The 20,665-nt window shown below is 44.7% G+C and overlaps 1 protein-coding gene and 2 non-coding genes across 3 annotated transcripts; 2 read left to right on the plus strand and 1 right to left on the minus strand.

Moving 5' to 3' along the window:
• Window positions 1-1,902: 1,902 nt before the first annotated feature.
• Window positions 1,903-2,033, plus strand: LOC123574284 (small nucleolar RNA SNORA76). The gene has a single exon (XR_006699168.2). It is a non-coding gene; the product is annotated as a small nucleolar RNA SNORA76 (small nucleolar RNA).
• A 6,028-nt stretch (window positions 2,034-8,061) lies between these two features.
• On the plus strand, window positions 8,062-19,925 carry CCNB1 (cyclin B1). Its single transcript, XM_045393802.3, has 9 exons — window positions 8,062-8,195; window positions 8,823-8,993; window positions 9,088-9,258; window positions 12,811-12,993; window positions 16,063-16,221; window positions 16,698-16,934; window positions 17,218-17,358; window positions 18,919-19,029; window positions 19,198-19,925. The coding sequence occupies exons 1-9, from the start codon at window positions 8,175-8,177 to the stop codon at window positions 19,303-19,305; spliced, it is 1,302 nt and encodes a 433-aa protein (XP_045249737.1). The 5' UTR covers window positions 8,062-8,174; the 3' UTR covers window positions 19,306-19,925.
• Window positions 17,649-17,750, minus strand: LOC123574294 (small nucleolar RNA U13). Its single transcript, XR_006699177.1, has one exon. It is a non-coding gene; the product is annotated as a small nucleolar RNA U13 (small nucleolar RNA).
• Window positions 19,926-20,665: the final 740 nt, after the last annotated feature.

Below are 20,665 nucleotides of genomic sequence, written 5' to 3' on the forward strand. Positions count from 1 at the left end.
ATGTGCTGAAACCCTGTCTCTCCTAAAAATACAAAAATTAGCTGGCCGTGGTGGCGGGTGCCTGTAATCCCAGCTACTCAGGAGGCTGAGGCAGGAGAATCGCTTGAACCAGGAAGCGAAGGTTGCAGTGAGCCGAGATCACACCACTGCACTCCAGCCTGGGCCACAAGAGTGAGACTTCATCTCAAAAAAAAAAAAAAAAAAAACCTGATGGCCAGGCGCGGTGGTTTACGCCTGTAATCCCAGCACTTTGGGAGGCCCAGGCGGGCAGATCACGAGGTCAGGAGATCAAGACCATCCTGGCTAACACAGTGAAACCCCGTCTGCACTAAAAAAAAAAAAATACAAAAAATTAGCCACGCATGGTGGCGGGCGCCTGTAGTCCCAGCTACCCGGGAGGCTGAGGCAGGAGAATGGCATGAACCCGGGAGGCGGAGCTTGCAGTGAGCCGAGATCACCCACTGCACTCCAGCCTGGGAGACAGAGCAAGACTCCATCTCAAAACAAAACAAAACAAAACAAAAAACCTGCTAACAATAACTTGACAACAGCAACCATTAGCAACAAGTTAAATAATGTTTATAGTACACCCTAAATCAGCAAAAGCCCAAATCCTGCTAAAAGATTCCACAGATTAGTCTGGGCAGCATGGTGAGAACCTCTCTCCACAAAAAGTTTAAAAATTAGCTGGGCATGGTGTTGCACACCTGCAGTGCTGGCTACTTGGGAGGCTGAGGCAGGAGGATTGCTTAAGCCTGGGAGGTCCAGGCTGCAGTGAGCCGTGGTTGCACCACTGCACTCCAGCCTAGGTGACAGAGAGAGACCCTGCCTCAAAAAAAGAAAAAAGAAAGAAAAGAAAAAAAGATTCCACAGATTGGTTTTCCCCACCTTGACTTGAATTGGCTTAGTTCTTGGATTTTAATTTCATTTAATCTTCCCACCGCAGCCTCCTGAGTAGCTGGGACTACAGGCATTGTACCACCATGCCCAGCTAATTTTTATTTTTTGTAGAGACAGGGTCTCACTACATTGCCCAGCCTGGTCTGGAACTCCTGGGCTCAAGCAATCCTCCCACCTCGGCCTACCAAAGTGCTGAGATTATAGGCATGAAGCACCGTGCCCAGCCTATTCTTGGATTTTACACTGAGATCTCTTGATTTAGTCTGAAGCGCTTCTCCAAATGCCACAGCTATTAGTAGTTGGTATTAAGCAGCACCTTGTTTAGTCAGTAAATAACCTAAAGTGATTCTATTGTCCAGCATGATTGTAGCAAATGAGTTAGAGTTTTTTTTTGTTCAACAAGTATAGCAGACAATCTTGTCTATACAATTTCATTTGCCAGTTCCACTGGAAAGGGCACTTTCTAACACAGCATTCTAAACTAGGCACCTCCAATGCAAGGTTGAGACTTATACATGAAGGGATGGAAACCACTGTGTCTGACTGCTAATTGAAGATTTGTATTTCAAAAGGCATAGGGTTGACAGAACATTAGGTCATCTGAGAGACTAGCAACATTATTAAATTCCCAAAATGGCATATAAACCACTTCCAGAGGCCTCATTCCTTCTTCTCGTCAAGACCTACATTAATAGTAACATTACTGACCGGGCACAGTGGCTCCCACCTGTAATCCCAGCACTTTGGGAGGCCGAGGCAGGTGGATCACGAGGTCAAGAGATCGAGACCATCCTGGCCAACATGGTGAAACCCCGTCTCTACTAAAAATACAAAAATTAGCTAGGCGCGGTGTGTGTGCCTGTAATCCCAGCTACTCTGGAGGCTGAGACAGGAGAATCACTTGAACCCGGGAAGTGGAGATTGCCGTGAGCCAAGATCATGCCACTGCACTCCTGCCTGGGTGACAGAGCGAAACTCTGTCTCAAAAAAAAAACCAAAAACACGCTGCCTTTGTACACCACCGCGCCTCCGCGTGGCGCCTGGGGTCAGGCTGCAGCAGCGCCAGAGCACATGCTTGCGTATAACTGGGGCCACCTGGCCCCCTGCGGATAGTCCTTTTACCAAGGAGATGGGGAAAAAAAATGGATAGTTTAATGTGTCCGCTTTTTTTTTTTTTTTTTTTTTGATACTGATCCTGCCTTTGTCGCCCAGGCTGGAGTGCAGTGGCGCAATCTCAACTCACTGGACAACCTCTGTCTCCTGAGTAGCTGGAACTACAGGCGTGCACCACAACGCTAGGCTAATTTTTTTGTATTTTTAGTAGATAGGGTCTTGCCATGTTGGCCAGGCTGGTTTCGAACTCCTGACCTCAGGTGATCCGCCCACCTCGGCCTCCCAAAGTGCTGAGGTTACAGGCCTGAGCCACCACGCCTGACCTATAGTTAATGTGTCAACTTTTATAAATGAATATAAATATGTCTCTCAAACTTAAAGTATATTTTCACTAAAAAAATAGCAAAATAGAGCTGGGTGTGGTGGCTCATGCCCGTAATCTCCAGCATTTTGGTAGGCCAAAATGGGAGGATCACTTGAGGCCAGGAGTTCAAGACCAGACTGGTCAATATAGTGAACCCCCATCTCTATAAAAAATAAATAAATAAATAAATAAAAGAGAAAAACAAAATAGAGCTTTTGAATTGTCCATTTAAAAAAATATTCTAGGTTTGGCAGATAAAATAGCTCTGACAAAAGTTTTGGATTAGTTAAAATCTAGAAAATGCCAAGCACATTTAATTATTTTTATTATCTCTTCTTTTTTTTTTTTTTTTTTTTTGAGACGGAGTCTAGCTCTGTTGCCCAGGCTGGAGTGCAGTGGCCAGATCTCAGCTCACTGCAAGCCCTGCCTCCCGGGTTCACGCCATTCTCCTGCCTCAGCCTCCCGAGTAGCTGGGAGTACAGGCGCCCGCCACCTCGCCCGGCTAATTTTTTTTGTATTTTAGTAGAGACGGGGTTTCACCGTGTTCGCCAGGATGGTCTCGATCTCCTGACCTTGTGATCCGCCCGTCTCGGCCTCCCAAAGTGCTGGGATTACAGGCTTGAGCCACCGCGCCCGGCCTTATTATCTCTTCTTTTATAAGATGAAGTAGCAAATCTTTGTAGTTTCCTTGAAATACAATGGAAACCCAGGAAACCCCTAAGGCATTTAAAGGGTGTAAAAGTCATCTTAATTATTTCATAATTCCAAACATACAGCCTGAATTTGAGGAAAGGACTATCAAAAAGACTTGTCAGAACAGAAATAAAGATCACAGTGAATTCACAATAGCAAAGACTTGGAACTAACCCAAATGTCCACCAATGACAGACTGGATTAAGAAAACGTGGCACTGGGCGCAGTGGCTCACGCCTATAATCCCAGCACTTTGGGAGGCCTAGGCGGGCAGATCACCTGAGGTCAGGAGTTCGAGACCAGCCTGACCAACATGGAGAAACCCTGTCTCTAAAAAAACCACAAAACTAGCCAGGCGTGGTGGCACATGGCTGTAATCCCAGCTAGTTGGGAGGCTGAGGCAGGAGAATCGCTTGCCATCGCACTCCAGTCTGGGCAGCAATCGTGAAACTCACCATGGAATATTATGCAGCCATAAAAAAGGATGAGTTCATGTCCTTTGCAGGGACATGGATGAAGCTGTAAACCATCATTCTCAGCAAACTGTCATAAGAACAGAAAACCAAACACTGCACAGTCTCACTCATAGGCGGGAACTGAACAATGAGAACACATGGACACAGGGAGGGGAACATCACACACCCGGGCCTGTTGGAGGGGTAGCAGGCTGGAGGAAGGATAGCATTAGGAAAAATACCTAATGTAAATGACAAGTTGATGGGTGTAGCAAACCAACATAGCACATGTATACCTATGTAACAAACCTACACATTATGCACATGTACCCTAGAACTTGAAGTATAATAAAAAAAATTTAAAACTTTTATTTATTTATTTATTTATTTATTTTTGAGACGGAGTCTCGCACTGTCACCCAGGCTGAAGTGCAGGGGCCAGATCTCAGCTCACTGCAAGCTCCGCCTCCCGGGTTCATGCCATTCTCCTGCCTCAGCCTCCCGACTAGCTGGGACTACAGGCGCCCGCCACCTCGCTCAGCTAGTTTTTTGTATTTTTTAGTAGAGACGGGGTTTCACTGTGTTAGCCAGGATGGTCTCGATCTCCTGACCTCGTGATCCGCCCGTCTCGGCCTCCCAAAGTGCTGGGATTACAGGCTTGAGCCACCGCGCCCGGCCAAAAATTTAAAACCTTTTTTAAAAAAAGATCACAGTGAATGGGCACAAAAATACAATTAGAAGGAATAAGATCTAGAGTTCGGTAGCCTAGATCTGGCCTAGGGTGACTATAATTAACAATAATTTATTGTATATATTTCCTTTTTTTTTTTTTTCTTTTTTTTTTGAGACAGAGTCTGCTCTGTCACCCAGGCTGGAGTGCAGTGGCGCAATCTCGAATCACTGCAACCTCTGCCTCCCAGGTTCAAGCGATTCTCCTGCCTCAGCCTCCTGAGTAACAGGAATTACAGGTTTGTGCCACCATGCCTGGCTAATTTTTGTGTATTTTGTAGAGATGGGGTTTCACCATGTTGGCCAGGCTGGTCTCAAACTCCTGAACTCAAGCAATCCTCCCACCTTGGCCTCCCAAAGTGCTGGGATTAAAGGCATGAGCCACCACGCTCGGCCTTTCTTTAATTTTTTTTTTTTTGAGACAAGGTCTTGCTCTGTCACCCTGGTTGGAGTGCAGTGGTATGATCTCAGCTTACTGCAGCCTCAACCTCCTAGACTCAAGCAATCCTCGCACCTCAGCCTCCTGAGTAACTAGGATTACAGGTACACACCACCAATCCCAGCTAATTTTTGTATTTTTTGTAGAGATGGGGTTTGCCAGGTTGCCCAGGCTGATCTTGGACCCCTGGGCTCAAATGATACTCCTGCTTTGGCCTCCCAAAGTGCTGGGATTACAGGCATGAACCACCGCACCCAGTCTGTATATTTCAGAATAACTAGAAGAGTGGAGTTGGAATGTTTCCAACACAAATAAATGATAAATGTTTGAGGAGATAAATATCCCAATTACTCTGATTTGATCATTACACATTGCATGCTTGTATCAAAATATAACATGTACCCCATAAATATATACAACCATTATGTATGCATAAAAATTAAAAATAAACATGACAAAATGTACCATTAAGAATATTAGTACCCCCCCCCCAAAAAATAAAAACAACAAAAGAAGAAAAAAAGAAAAAACAAACAAAAAAAATAAATAAAAAGAAGAATATTAGTCTGAGGCCAGGTGCAGTGGCTCTAGTGAACCCAGAGGTTAAGATTGCAGTAAGCCATGTTTGTGCCCCTGCACCCTGGCTGGGTAATAAAGACCCTGTCTCAAAACAAAAATAAAACTGGGCAAAGGCTGGGAGAGGTGGCTCATGCCTTTAATATTCCCAGTGCAGCCGGGCGTGGTGGCTCACGCCTGTAATCCCAGCACTTTGGGAGGCCAAGGCGGGTAGATCACAAGGTCAGGAGTTCGAGACCAGCCTGGCCAATATGGTGAAACCCTGTCTCTACTAAAAATACAAAAATTAGCCAGGTGTGGTGACGGGCACCTACAGTCCCACTTACTTGGGAGGCTGAGGCAGGAGAATCACTTGAACCTGGGAGGCAGAGGTTGCAGTGAGCCGAGATCGAGCCACTGCACTCTAGCCTGGGCAACAGAGCGAGACTCCATTTCAAAAAAAAAAAAAAATGTGTATATATACATACACACACATGCACACACACACATATATACATATATATAGACACATATATACATGTATATATATATATTCCCAGTGCTTTGTGAGACCAATAGTTTGAGATGAGCCTTGGAAACATAGTGAGAACCCATCTCTACAAAAAATAAAAAATAAAAAAATTAGCTGGGCATGGTGGCTCACACCTATAGTTCTAGCTACTTGGGAAGCTGAGGCAGAATTGCCTGAGCTCAGGAGTTTGAGGTTACAGTGAGCTATGATCACACCAGTGCATTCCAGCCTGGGTAACAGAGTGAGACCCTATCTCAGAAAACAAAACAAAACAAAAACTGGGCAAAATACCTGAACAGATACCTCACCAAAGAAGTTATACAGATGATAATCACAGAAAAAGATACTCAACATCATATGTCATTAGAGAATTGCAAATCAAAATACAATGAGTTACCACTACATACCTATTAGGATGGCTACAATTTTTTTTAAAAACTGACAACACCAAATGCTTGTGAGGATTGCTGATGGAAATGCAAAATGGTACAGCAGCTTTGGAAGACAGTTTGGCGGTTTCTTACAAAAGTAACCATACTCTTACTATATGATCCAACAGTCTTGCTCCTTGGTATTCACCCAAATGAGTTTAAACCTTATGTCCACTCGGCCGGGCGCAGTGGCTCATGCCTGTAATCCCAGCACTTTGGGAGGCCGAGGCAGGCGGATCACGAGATCAGGAGATCGAGACCATCCTGGCTAACCCGGTGAAACCCTGTCTCTACCAAAAACACAAAAAATTAGCCGGGCGTTGTGGCAGGCGCCTGTAGTCCCAGCCACTAGGCAGGAGAATGGAGTGAACCCAGGAGGCGGAGGTTGCAGTGAGTCGAGATCGCACCACTGCACTCCAGCCTGGGCGACAGATACAGGCTCCGTCTCAAAAAAAAAAAAAAAAAAAAAAAAAAAGTAAAAAAAAATTTTTTTAACTGGAACACAGAGGATAAGTAATCCTGCCTCACCCCTTGCCTCTCGCCCTTGCATGGGGCGAGGCAGGATTGATCAAACCCAGAAAGACTGAGGATGGATGCTGAACACAGAACTGAAAGATGAATGGGAATTACCTGAATAGAACAGGGGCTTGAGTGCAACAAGAGGCGGGCATTCCAGGCAGAGGAGAGCAATGGTAAGGGCCCCACGGTAGGCATCCGAGTAGGAGGGTAGAACTATGATGATAGAAGACTGAATAACGATCGAATGAAACCAAATGATTGGGCGCCTTCTTTCGGATCCTTGACTTCCAGGGCCAGCAGTCTCTATTGGCTCTTATACCGTTGCTCTATGAGGTATCAATGTTTTTGTCCTTCAGCCTCCCCTCCAATTGTTGAGCTCCTGGTGTGTTTTGAGGAGTAGAAGGCAAAAAGAACCCTCTTATTTTTCTTTGGATCCCGAGAGAGATTGAGCAAATAACAAAGCAAATGGTGTAAAATGTCTTTTTGTTTAGTTTTTCTTGATCTTCCCATGAGAGGCAAATACATGTTAAGGATAGTTGAATCTGGGTAAAGGGTACAGAAATGTTCCTTACAAGATTTTTGTTGGCAACTGGTGCAAGTATGAAATTATTTCCAAATAGGAAGCTAAAACACACAAAACAATTGGCCTTGGGAAACTGGCCAATCTTGAAGTAATCAAGTAATATTGTTAAGGGACAATCAGTATTGTGAAAACACGAATACGCCCCCTCCCTCCCCCTCAAAAAAAAACCCCTAAATTCTGTTCCCCCGTTGCTAATGTGTGATCCTGGCAAAGTCATCTAAGGCGCTGAGCTTCAGTTCCTCCACCCCAGAGAGTTGTTGCAACGATCAAATGAAAGAACGTATATCAAAGCCTTTCATGAACTATATTATTGCTGCTACCGTAGAAATGGAAAGTGTACAATAATTTGGACTAGATCCAAAACTACTTTTGACACTTCTGAGACTGTGGCCGCGCCACTGTCACCTTCCAAAGGTCACCAGGCCTTTCCTGAGCTGATATTGGCAGCGCACACTCTTGCCCGGCTCACCTTTCCAGGTGGGCGGTGCTCGCGCTGCTCGGCTCTCCAGGTGGCCGCGGCAGCTGCCCCAGAGCGCAGGCGCGGAGGCAGACCACAGGAGAGCCTGGCCACGCCTTCCGACCTAGCCTCACTCTGGCCCCGCCCCTCTCGAACGCCTTCGCGGGATCGCCCTGGAAACGCATTCTCCGGGACAGGCAGCCGCCAATGGGAAGGGAGTGAGTGCCACGAACAGGCCAATAAGGAGGGAGCAGTGCGGGGTTTAAACCTGAGGCTGGGCCTGCTCTTCCCGGCGTGCTGCGGAGGAACGGCTGTTGGTCTCTGCTGGGTGCAGGTCCTCGGCTGGTCGGGGCTCTGGTGTTCTGCTTCTCCCCGCTGAGCTGCTGCCTGGTGAAGAGGAAGCCATGGCGCTCCGAGTCACCAGGGTGAGCCGCTACGGACTGCGAACTGACGCGGCCTTCTTCGCTGCAGCCTGCTCGCTCTGCCTCGCCTGCGGGAGCCCCCCGAGCGGGAGAGGGCCGCAGGAACGATTTGGGGAGGAAGGTGGGAGGGAAGTCACCAAGAGAGCGTCGAGGTGGGCCCAGGCCTGGTGGGGGAGTGTGGGGGACGATGGATGGAGGGAGGAAGGTGAGAAAGAGAACTGGACCGATATTGGATAAATGTTTGGGGGAGATGGAAAGTCGACTGGGAACCTTTTGAAAAAGTGATAGAGGGTCCCTGAGTGGGCCCGCCAGCAGCTCTGTAACCCCCTTCCCAGAGAGAAGGTGTCTGCAATTGGAGGCTTTTTCGGTTTCCTTTCAAACGTAAATTCTCGGTATTTTAGGGCTGGGCAGGACTAATCAGGGAATCCCTCAATTGGTAAATGTAGAGGTTGTCGGCGGAAACTGACTTGTCACGGCCGCAGAGTAGACTCTGGGACCCACGTTTTCCCTCGGAACCCATTTTTACTCGGCTTTCCTTCTGGGAACTTCTCTTGTGCCCCACCTTAATTAACCCTTGACTTACTCGAGCCTCCGTGGACCAGCTCTTAAAGTGGTCTTTGCTTCTTTCAGAACTCGAAAATTAATGCTGAAAATAAGGCGAAGATCAGCATGGCAGGCGCAAAGCGCGTTCCTACGGCCCCTGCTGCAACCTCCAAGCCCGGATTGAGGCCAAGAACAGCTCTTGGGGACATTGGTAACAAAGTCAGTGAACAACTGCAGGCCAAAATGCCTATGAAGAAGGTAACTGTCTTCCCAACCTAACTTCTGTCAGAGCTGGCCTTACAACTGTGGCCTTTGATGCAGAAACATTTCATTCTCTCTGTTTCATCTACAGGAAGTAAAACCTTCAGCTACTGGAAAAGTTATTGATAAAAAACTACCAAAACCTCTTGAAAAGGTACCTATGCTGGTGCCAGTGCCAGTGTCTGAGCCAGTGCCACAGCCAGAACCTGAGCCAGAACCTGAGCCTGTTAAAGAAGAAAAACTTTCGCCTGAGCCTATTTTGGTAAACTTATTCTTACCATTGTAGAGTCTGTTGATTATTTCTTGTCCCTTATTTCACTGCAAGAGCATTCAAATTAATACCATTTATTGAGTGCTTAGCATGAGGCAATCTCTGCCCAACATTCTACATGCATTAACTCACATAATCTTTACAGGTACTCTGAGGTAGGTATTGTCACCTCTGCTATTTAAATCATGGCTTTAGAGAGGTTTTGTCAGGGTCACACAGGTAAGTGGCCCATATGAGATTTAAGCTCAGGCTGTCTGGCTTCAGAATCTATGCTTTTAATTGTTAACTGTCTTATATTCCTTCGTTAATGATATTAAGTAGTACCTGCCTGAGCCAAAGGCTTTGTTGTCCAAGTACAAGCCACCTCTGCAGAATTTATCGGAGTAAACAGAATGTTCTCTTGAAATTTTTTACTGCCTAATATGGCTACTAAATAATAAACCTGTAACACTGGAAAATGCAAAGGAGTAAAACAGGAAGAATGCAACTTTTCAGGGAGTGGTTAAGAAGATGAATTAATGGCCGGGCGCGGTGGCTCAAGCCTGTAATCCCAGCACTTTGGGAGGCCGAGGCGGGCGGATCACAAGGTCAGGAGATCGAGACCATCCTGGCTAACACCGTGAAACCCCGTCTCTACTAAAAAAAAAATACAAAAATTAGCGGGGCGTGGTGGCGGGCGCCTGTAGTCCCAGCTACTCGGGAGGCTGAGGCAGGAGAATGGCGTGAACCCGGGGGGCGGAGCTTGCAGTGAGCCGAGATCGCTCCACTGCACTCCAGCCTGGGCGACAGAGCAGACTCCGTCTCAAAAAAAAAAGAAAAAAAAAAGATGAATTAACACTTAGCCTCAAAACCAGTAACTTTTTATTAAATAAAAGGTATGTAAATGTATCCTATGATAGACCTCCCTGTGAAGGAAAAGTAGGTCATGTAGAGGAGGCTGCTTTGATGAAACTGCAATGAACTGCATTCTGAAGCTCAGTTTTTTAAACTTAATTAAAACCAGTTGGGAAAATTATCTGAAAAAAAAATTTTTTTTTTTTTTTTTTTTCTTTTTTTTTGAGACGGAGTCTCAGCTGTGTCGCCCAGGCTGGAGTGCAGTGGCCGGATCTCAGCTCACTGCAAGCTCTGCCTCCCGGGTTTTTACGCCATTCTCCTGCCTCAGCCTCCCGAGTAGCCGGGACTACAGGCGCCCGCCACCTCGCCCGGCTAGTTTCTTGTATTTTTTAGTAGAGACAGGGTTTCACCGTGTTAGCCAGGATGGTCTCGAACTCCTGACCTCGTGATCCGCCGGTCTCGGCCTCCCAAAGTGCTGGGATTACAGGCTTGAGCCACCGCGCCCGGCCCTGAAAAAAAAGTTTTTGAGACAGAGTCTGGCTCTGTTGCCCAGGCTGGAGTGCAGTGGTGTGATCTCGGCTCACTGCAACCTCTGCCTCCCAGGTTCAAGCAATTTTCCTGCCTCAGCCTCCCTAGTAGCTGGGATTACAGGCGCACAACACCACACCCAGCTAATTTTCATATTTTTAGTATAGATGAGGTTTCACCATGTTGGCCAGGCTGGTCTTGAACTCCTGACCTCGTGATCTGCCTACCTCGGCCTCCCAAAGTGCTGGGATTACAGGCGTGAGCCACCGCGCCCAGCCAGTTAAGCTTCTTATATCTAAGGATAAGACATTGAAAACTATTGCTTTAGTGTTGAATTTCTGGGCATAGCACATGAAACATGTAGCCAGCATGGTCTTTGGGCATATCAAACTACATGATGCTTTCTTGAAAGGTCCATACCGATTCTTACCTTTGCTTTCCCACTTAGTAAGAATGCCTTCCCTACCCTTTCATTTAGCTAATAACCTTTTCATCCTTGAAAACAGCTCAAGCACCAACTCCTGAAGCTTTCCTGAACTTCTCCCATCTCCACCCCTGTTCCTAGAATCAGTCTTTTTGTTTGTTTTGAGACAGTCTCATTCTGTTGCCCAGGCTGGAGTGCAGTGATGCCATCTCAGCTCACCGCAACCTCTGCCTCCTGAGTTCAAGCGATTCTCCTGCTTCAGCCTCCCAAGTAGCTGGGACTACAGGCACGTGCCACCATGCCTGGCTAATTTTTCTATTTTTAGTAGAGACGGGGTTTCACTATGTTGGCCAAGCTGGTCTCGAACTCCTGATCTCGTGATCCACCTGTCTCAGTCTCCCAAAGTGCTAGGATTACAGACATGAGCCACCATGCCCAGTCTCAGTCTTATTTTTACTTATTTATTTATTTTTTCCCGAGACGGAGTCTTGCTGTGTCACCTAGGCTGGAGTGCAGTGGCGTGATCTTGGCTCATTGCAACCTCCGCCTCCTGGATTCAAGCAGTTCTCTTGCCTCAGCCTCCTGAGTAGTTGGGATTACAGGCACCCGCCACCACACCCAGCTAATTTTTTTTTTTTTTTTCTATTTTTAGTAGAGAGGGAGTTTCACCAGGTTGGCCAGGCTGGTCTCAAACTCCTGACCTCATGATCCGCCAACCTGGGCCTCCCAAAGTGCTGGGATTACAAGTGTGAGCCACCGCGCCCGACCTTATTTCTTTACTTTGTCTACTAAATTCAGAGTCCCTTGAGGATGCCATGAAGTCAATGCCTTGTAGAGTTTGACTTGAAGAAGGGGCTCAATAAATGTTTGAACAATGGGATAAAGGGAGCTTGAAGGAAGTGGTTAATGGTAATGAAGTTAATCCTTAGTAGTCAGGATAGAATTTATGTTATTTTGAGTAGTGAGAAGCAGTTTATATTTTGAAATAAAGACTAAAGACTGAACTGTCCTTTATTTGGATTAACTTCACATGTTGCTGATAAAGATTAATTACTTCTCAGTTTCCTTTGCAGGAAAGTCTAGAATGTGAATTTATTTGCTTCCAACTTTAAACTGACTCACTCTGAGTTGGCATTTCACTCTTTTTTTTTTGCCCAGGCTGGAGCAGAATGGCGCAATCATAGCTCACTGTATCCTCAAACTGCTGGGCTCAAGTGATCCTCCTACCTTGGCCTCCTGAGTAGCTAGGATTATAGGCAGTTGCCTTCATGCCCAGCTAATTTTTTGTAGAGATGAGTTATTGCTATATTGCCCAGGCTGGTCTCGAACTCATGGTCTCAAAGGATCCTCCCACCTCAGCCACCCAAAGAACTGCGATTACAGGCTTGAGCCACCATGCCCGACCTCATTCTTTTTAATTGAGTAATTAAATGATCACTTTCTTTTTTAACAAAGACAGGGTCTTGCTATATTGCCAAGGCTTGTCTTGATCTCCTGGCCTCAACCTCAGCCTCTCAAAGTGCTGAGATTAAAGGCGTGAGCCACCACGCCCAACCCAAATGATCACTTTGGATGTTAATCACTTCCTAAAAAGAAATGGAATAAGTATGAAAAGATACTTTTCCTTTAAGGAAATGAATTGTATGTTGATTCAGGAGAACACTATCTTGAGTTGGTACCAATAACCTGACCTTCAAGCCCAAACTATAGTGCTTACTCCTATTTGCTCTTGTTTCAAGAGATCTCTTTGTTTTAAGGTCGATACTCCCTCTCCAAGCCCAATGGAAACATCTGGATGTGCCCCTGCAGAAGAAGACCTGTGTCAGGCTTTCTCTGATGTAATTCTTGCAGTAAATGATGTGGATGCAGAAGATGGAGCCGATCCAAACCTTTGTAGTGAATATGTGAAAGATATTTATGCTTATCTGAGACAACTTGAGGTCAGTATTATCATTAGTTTTTTTTCTAAACTGCATCTAACTTTATGAAAGTCTTTTCTATCAATAGTTCATAATAATTCAAGCAGGACTTGGGCAGCATTTCTTAAGAGATCGCACTTTCAAATTCTCCTTCATGGAATACCTAAAATAAAAAGTCACTAAATCAATGGAGTCTATTTGCCACTTTGTGCAGGAAAGTTCGAAGTCAGGGTGGATACTACTATCGGTCTTTCTGAAGGAAAGTCCACAGATTGAATTTGATATGTATATATGCAATCTCCACCGTATTTGGAATGGTTAAGTCCCAAACTCTGCATTTTAGGTAATAATGGGTCAGCAAGTGGATGAGAATGTAGAATATACTCAAAGACTACAGCCACCCCTAACACAAGGCATTTTGTGTTAGTGTGGCTGATGTGCGTCCAGTTGTTGGTGAAATTATTTGTGCCCAAAAGGAGTACACTCAAAAGCTACTTTTTGGTTCACTTCAATTTGATCCCACTTTTGAAACTTTCTCTTAATGGCATTTGCCCTTTTCCTACAAACACAAGTATTCTATATGGCAGCATAAACATAGTAGCGTCAACTATACCGTTATCACATTTACCTAGTTTTTTGGTGTGTGTGTGTGTGTGTGTGTGTGTTTTTTTTTTTTTTTTTTAGAGGGAGTCTCACACTGTCGCCCAGGCTAGAGGGCAATGGTGCCGTCTCAGCTCACTGCAATCTGCCTCCTGGGTTCAAGCAAGTAATTCTCCTGCCTTAGTCTGCCGAGTAGTTGGGATTGCAGGCACACACCACCATGCCTGGCTAATTTTTTGTATTTTTATTTGGTTTTGGTTTTTTGAGACAGGGTCTTGCTCTGTTGCCCAGGCTGGAGTGCAGTGGTGCAATCTCGGCTCACTGCAACCTCTGCCTCTCGGGTCAAGTGATTCTCATGCCTCAGCCTCCTGAGCAGCTGGGATTACAGGTGCCCACCACAACACCCAGCTAATTTTTGTACTTTTAGTAGAAATGAGGTCACCATATCGGCCAGGCTGGTCTCAAACTCCTTAGATGATCCACCCACCCGGCCTCCCAAAGTGCTGGGATTACAGGCATGAGCAGTCGTGCCCAGCCCCCAGTTGTTTTTAATGCATCGTCTTAATGTCATCACTGACATCTCTTGCCTGCTCCTTTGGGGCCTCTCCTTTTTCTATAGGATTCTTCTGCAAGACTTCTATGCCAGGAGTAGCCTTCTGCTTTGAGTTTCTTCTGCCATCTTTTTAGGGCTTTTTAAAGTTGTGTTCTAACTTTGGAGGATACCTTTTTTTTTTGAGACAGTCTCGCTGTGTCACCCAGGGGGTGTGCCGTGGCTCACTGCAAGCTCCGGCTCCCAGGTTCACGTCATTCTCCTGCCTCAGCCTCCTGAGTAGCTGGGACTACAGGCACGTGCCACCATGCCTGGCTAATTTTTTGTATTTTTAGTAGAGACAGGGTTTCACCATGTTAGCCAGGATGGTCTCGATCTCCTAACGTCATGATCCACCCACCTTGGCCTCCCAAAGTGCTGGGATTACAGGCATGAGCCACCGTGCCCAGCCTGTAAATGTGCTGTTTCTTGATGCTTCGTTCTTGTTCTGTGCAAGGCGGCCATATATGCAAAGCAACCCCCCAAATGTCAGAGGAGCTGAGAAACCAAGGAATGAGGCAGATAAATGGAGTTTGCTGGTATTGGGTGACTGATGAGGGGGAATTTACAGACATAAGTCTGGTCTTTGATGGCTGTAAGATGTAGATCTCTGCACTGTAACCCCTCATACCCACGGCTTGAGTATGTATACATTTTCTTGGGGAAAGTATACGTGCTCTAGAATCAATGTGCGGGTGGCTGAGAGAATGCTACAGACATCATAGCCTATAATGTATACAATAGTATGAAGGGCTGTTTTGGAGGAGAGGCCAAACTTAAAGTGAATAGGCAGAAGGCACATTGGATTAGCATTTAAAATAAAGTCACTCTTGTCCCCCACAGTTCTTAGCTATGTTGCTGTTGGGCTTTAACCCTGGAGCAGGCAGGAGTGTTGTAGTACATGGGTTCCAGCTGCCCTGGGAGTTTGATATTTTCTCTACGTAAAGCTCAGGTTCTAACTTTAGAGGCTCAAGTGAAAAGATCTGAGATGATAGTATAGTATCTTTATTTGGAAGGGAGTGGACTAGCAAGAGTTGTGGTGAATTGAATATCGTAAGACCTGACAATATAAAAAAGCTGTCACACTGTCCTATCTAATGTTTGCCCTTTTTTGGCGGGGGGGTGAAGGGGGAACAGTCTCTCTCTGTCACCCAGGCTGGAGAGCAGTGGTGCAATCTCGGCTACCTGCAACCTCCACCTCCTGGGTTCAAGCAATTCTCCTGCCTCAGCCTCCTGAGCAGCTGGGACTACAGGTGTGCGCAACCATGCCCAGCTAATTTTTGTATTTTTAGTAAAGAGAGGTTTTGCCATGTTGGCCAGGCTGGTCTCGAACTCCTGGCCTCAAGCAATCTGCCCATCTCAGCCTCCCAAAGTGCTGGGATTACAGGCATGAGCCACCACGCCAGCCTTAATGTTTGCTTTCTTTCTTGGTGATGGTGTTGTTTGTGGTTACCATATGAATAATTGAATTAAGAACTGATACAAAGGCTGGGCACAGTGGCTCACGCCTGTAATCCCAGCACTTTGGGAGGCCAAGACAGGTGGATCACGAGGTCAGGAGATCGAGACCATCCTGGCTAACACAGTGAAACCCCGTCTCTACTAAAATACAAAAAAAAATTAGCCGGGCGTGGTGGCGGACGCCTGTAGTTCCAACTACTCGGGAGGCTGAGGCAGGAGAATGGCATGAACCCGGGAGGCGGAGCTTGCAGTGAGCCGAGATCGCGCCACTGCACTCCAGCCTGGGCGACAGAGCGGGACTCCGTCTCAAAAAAAAAAGGAACTGATAGAGATTCTAAATGCCCCAGTGCTACTTACTGTAGGAACTAACTGATCTTTCTGGACATAAATGTGTCACATGGAGTCATGTTTCTAAGAATAATCGGCATTTTCTTTTGCAGGAAGAGCAAGCAGTCAGACCAAAATACCTACTGGGTCGGGAAGTCACTGGAAACATGAGAGCCATTCTAATTGACTGGCTAGTACAGGTTCAAATGAAATTCAGGTTGTTGCAGGAGACCATGTACATGACTGTCTCCATTATTGATCGGTTCATGCAGGTAAGCATTTCAGTAAGTTTTCCCTTCCAGGATTCTAGCCGAGTCATAAGAAGCTGACGTTTTTGGGCTGGGCCGGGTGTGGCGGCTCATGCCTGCAATCCCAGCGGGCGGGTGGATCACGAGGTTAGGAGATCGAGACCATCTTGGCTAACACAGTAAAACCCCGTCTCTACTAAAAATACAAAAATTTAGCTGGGTGTGGTGGCGGGCGCCTGTCGTCCCAGCTACAGGAGGCGGAGGTTGCAGTGAGCTGAGATCGCGCCATTGCACTCCAGCCTGGGCGACAGAGTGAGACTCCATCTCAAAAAAAAAAAAAGAAAGAAAGAAACTGACTTTTTCAGCTAAAATCTTTCTTGGGGGATATGGTATCATTAATTTAAGATTTTGCAATGGGAGAATGTCTTTCTACCTCTCCATCATAGCTCTGTGTCTCCTTTTCAAACATGTTATTCATTGTGTTGAAATTCCCATTGCAGAATAATTGTGTGCCCAAGAAGATGCTGCAGCTGGTTGGTGTCACTGCCATGTTCATTGCAAGCAAATATGAAGAAATGTACCCTCCAGAAATTGGTGACTTTGCTTTTGTGACTGACAATACTTACACTAAGCACCAAATCAGACAGATGGAAATGAAGATTCTAAGAGCTTTAAACTTTGGTCTGGGTCGGCCTCTACCTTTGCACTTCCTTCGGAGAGCATCTAAGATTGGAGAGGTACAGGTTTCTTAAGAAACCTTTCGGTATGGGTACATTAGGGAACACTGCTGCTGACCAAGCAAGTCGAATTCAACTGACCTTATATTATACCTAACTACATGGGGAAGAGAGAAAGTTGTTCTTTATTTTTAGTCAGGCTGCATGTTAATATTAGGGCTTTCCGTGGGCATTTGAGAGTTTGTAGACAAACATTTGTAGTTAAAAGATACATATGGGCATGCAGGTTAGTGCCAAATGAAAATTTTCTGAAAGAAACTCAGTGACACAGGTTTTGTTTCAGGTTGATGTTGAGCAACATACTTTGGCCAAATACCTGATGGAACTAACTATGTTGGACTATGATATGGTGCACTTTCCTCCTTCTCAAATTGCAGCAGGAGCTTTTTGCTTAGCACTGAAAATTCTGGATAATGGTGAATGGGTAAGCTCTGTCCCACAGAACTCCTAAGCTTTTAAATTGTAAAGAATGTTTGACTAAATACAGAACTTTTGTTATTAAAGGGCAATTCAAGTGATTCATAAATATGGGATCTACTGAAGGAATAGTTTAAAAAGATGTCATAGAATGTTTCCACATGGTTTTGTTTTTGAGACAAGGTCTCGCTCTGTCGCCTGGGCTGGAGTGCAGTGATGCAGTCTTGACCCACTGCAACCTCAGCCTCCAGAGTAGCTGGGACTGAAGGTTTCTGGCTAGTTTTTAAATTTTTTTCATGTCAGACGGGTAATATGCCCACGTTGTAACAAGGTTTGAGGGTGGCACATTTCACACGTTCACATGAACACCCAATCATCACACTTATAAACTACAAGAGTCGCCCACCAGCCTGGGCAACGTAGCAAATCCTCATCTTTACAAATATATATATATATATATATATATATATATATATATATTCAGGTTGTTGCAGGAGACCATGTACATGACTGTCTCATCTTTACAAATATATATATATATACACACACAAATATATATATATACACAAATATATATATATACACACACAAATACATATATATACACAAATATATATATATAGAGAGAGAGAGGCACATGTCTGTAGTCCCAGCTACTCTGGAGGCTGACCTTTATATTTTTTGTAGACATGGCGCCTCCCTATATTACCCAGGCTGGTCTTGAAACCCTGGGCTCAAGCGATCTACCCACTTCCACTTACCAAAGTGTTGGAATTACAGGCGTGAGCCATTGCAACCAGTCAAGTGTTTCCATTTCTTTGCCTAATTTCAACTGTATTCCCTTTGAGAAAGGTAGAGCAACTTTTACTCCTTAGAGGAGAAACTTGAAGGTCAAATGACATACAAATAGTACATTCATATTCATTGATTCAGCAAATGCCTCTCCTATGTGGCAGGCACTACCCTAGGTGTTAAGAATAGAACTATGCAGCCGGGTGTGGTGGCTAACACCTGTAATCCCAGCACTTTGGGAGGCCAAGGTGGGCAGATCACGAGCTCAAAAGTTCAAGACCAGTCTGACCAATGTGGTGAAACCCTATCTCTACTAAAAATACAAAAATTAGCCAGGCATGGTGGTGCAAACCTGTAACCCCAGCTACTCAGGAGGCTGAGGCAGGAGAATCACTTGAACCCGGGAGGCAGAGGTCGCAGTGAACCAAGGTCACACCATGCACTCCAGCCTGGAGTGAGACTCCATCTCAAAAAAAAAAAAAAGAAAGAAAAGAATAGAACTATGACAAAGTTGGCCTCAAGGAAGAAGAGTCTAGTTTTAGGGTGGGCAAGTCAACAATTACAATAGTGCAATTGTGTTTGAGCAGAGGTTCCTATAGAAGCATGAGAGCACCTAGGAAAGGAGGAGTCTTTAGCTTTGTCTTACATTTCACTTATATTAATTAATGATACAGTACCCTTCCCTTCCCCACTCCTGAATAACATCAAACATCTAGAAACTTTATGAAAATCATTATCGATTGAGCATTTTTAACATTAACTTTTGTTGTCTTAGACACCAACTCTACAGCATTACCTGTCATATACTGAAGAATCTCTTCTTCTGGTTATGCAGCACCTGGCTAAGAATATAGTCATGGTAAATCAAGGACTTACAAAGCACATGGTGAGTCAATATAGTGGCATTGTAAGATGTCAAAAAGTCTAATAATTCAAACTTAATGCCTGCAAATGCCTGGTTTATTTTTAATGAGTTAATGTTTTAAATGAATACCTGTATCATTGGATCTTGTGATTTTTTCCCCTCTTTAATGGCTATCCTTTTGTCTTCCAGACTGTCAAGAACAAGTATGCCACGTCGAAGCATGCTAAGATCAGCACTCTACCACAGCTGAATTCTGCACTAGTTCAAGATTTAGCCAAGGCTGTGGCAAAGGTGTAACTTGTAAACTTGAGTTGGAGTATATATTTACAAATAAAATTGGCACCATGTGCCATCTGTACATATTACTGTTGCATTTCCTTTTAATAAAGCTTATGGCCCCTTTTACTTTTTTATAGCTTAACTAATTTGAATGTGGTTACTTGCTACTGTAGGGTAGCGGAAAAGTTGTCTTAAAAGGTATGGTGGGGAATATTTTTAAAAACTGCTTTTGGTTTACCTGGGGATCCAATCGATGTATATGTTTATATACTTGGTTCTTGTTTTATGTACCTGGCTTTTACTTTATTAATACGAATTACTGAAGGTGATGGAGGTATTTGAAAATTTTACTTCCATAGGACATACTACATGTAAGCCAAGTCATCATGGAGAATCTGCTACGTAGTTCTATTTTAAAGTAAAAGTCTACCACCAAATCCCTAGTCACCCTGTTAGAATTGTTTCTTCTGGTGATTGCTGCCATAATTCTAAGTTATTTACTTTTACCACTATTTAAGTTATCAACTTTAGCTAGTATCTTCAAACTTTCACTTTGAAAAATGAGAACTTTATATTCTAAGCCCAGTTTTCATTTTGGTTTTGTGTTTTGTTTAATAAAACAATACTCAAATACAAAAGGTATCTTTTTTAAAAGTTAATTTACTCCTTCCTTAGGCTCTTTCTAAATCCCACCCACCTGAAATCAACAATTACGGATTTATCCTTCCATGTCTTGTATATAGATGTGCATATTAATTTTTATGGGTTTTTTTAAAATGTGGTTTATTCTATATACATAACAATTATTGTCAACATACATAAGCCTACCTGTATTTGTGCATTATATTACATGGTACAGATAGTCATGTGCCCCATGAACATTTTGGTCAAAGACAGACTACATATACCTTGGTGGTCCCATAAGATTATGATGCCATACTTTTACTGTACCTTGTGCCTAGATACACAAATACTGACATGTTATAATTGCCTGCAGTATTCAATAACATGGTGTATAGTTTTGTAGCCTAGGAGCTATAAGCTACACTATATAGCCTAGGAGTGCAGTAGGGTATGCCATCTAGATTTGTGTGAGTATACTCTGGTGTTTGAACAATAAAATCACCTAATGACACATTTCTCAAACCATATCCCAATCATTAAGCAACACATGAGTAAGTTTTTTTGTTTTTGCAACAGTCTGGCTCTGTTGCCAGGCTGGAGTGCAATGGCGCGATCTTGGCTCACTGCAACCTTCGCCTCCCAGGTTCAAGTGATTCTCCTGCCTCAGCCTCCTGAGTAGCTGAGATTACAGGCATGCACCACCACGCCCAGCTTATTATGTATTTTTAGTAGAGATGGGGTTTCACCACGTTGG

This window comes from Macaca fascicularis, chromosome 6, assembly GCF_037993035.2.
Source record: "Macaca fascicularis isolate 582-1 chromosome 6, T2T-MFA8v1.1".
NCBI classification, from domain to species: Eukaryota; Metazoa; Chordata; class Mammalia; order Primates; family Cercopithecidae; genus Macaca; species Macaca fascicularis.

What these genes read in the sequence shown, in the direction of transcription:
- CCNB1 (XM_045393802.3), top strand. Translation starts at nt 8,175, where the DNA reads ATGGCGCTCCGAGTCACCAGG. An exon ending in GAGCATCTAAGATTGGAGAG is followed by an intron (nt 16,935 to 17,217) that starts GTACAGGTTTCT and finishes GTTTTGTTTCAG; the next exon opens with GTTGATGTTGAGCAACATAC. An exon ending in TTCTGGATAATGGTGAATGG is followed by an intron (nt 17,359 to 18,918) that starts GTAAGCTCTGTC and finishes TTGTTGTCTTAG; the next exon opens with ACACCAACTCTACAGCATTA.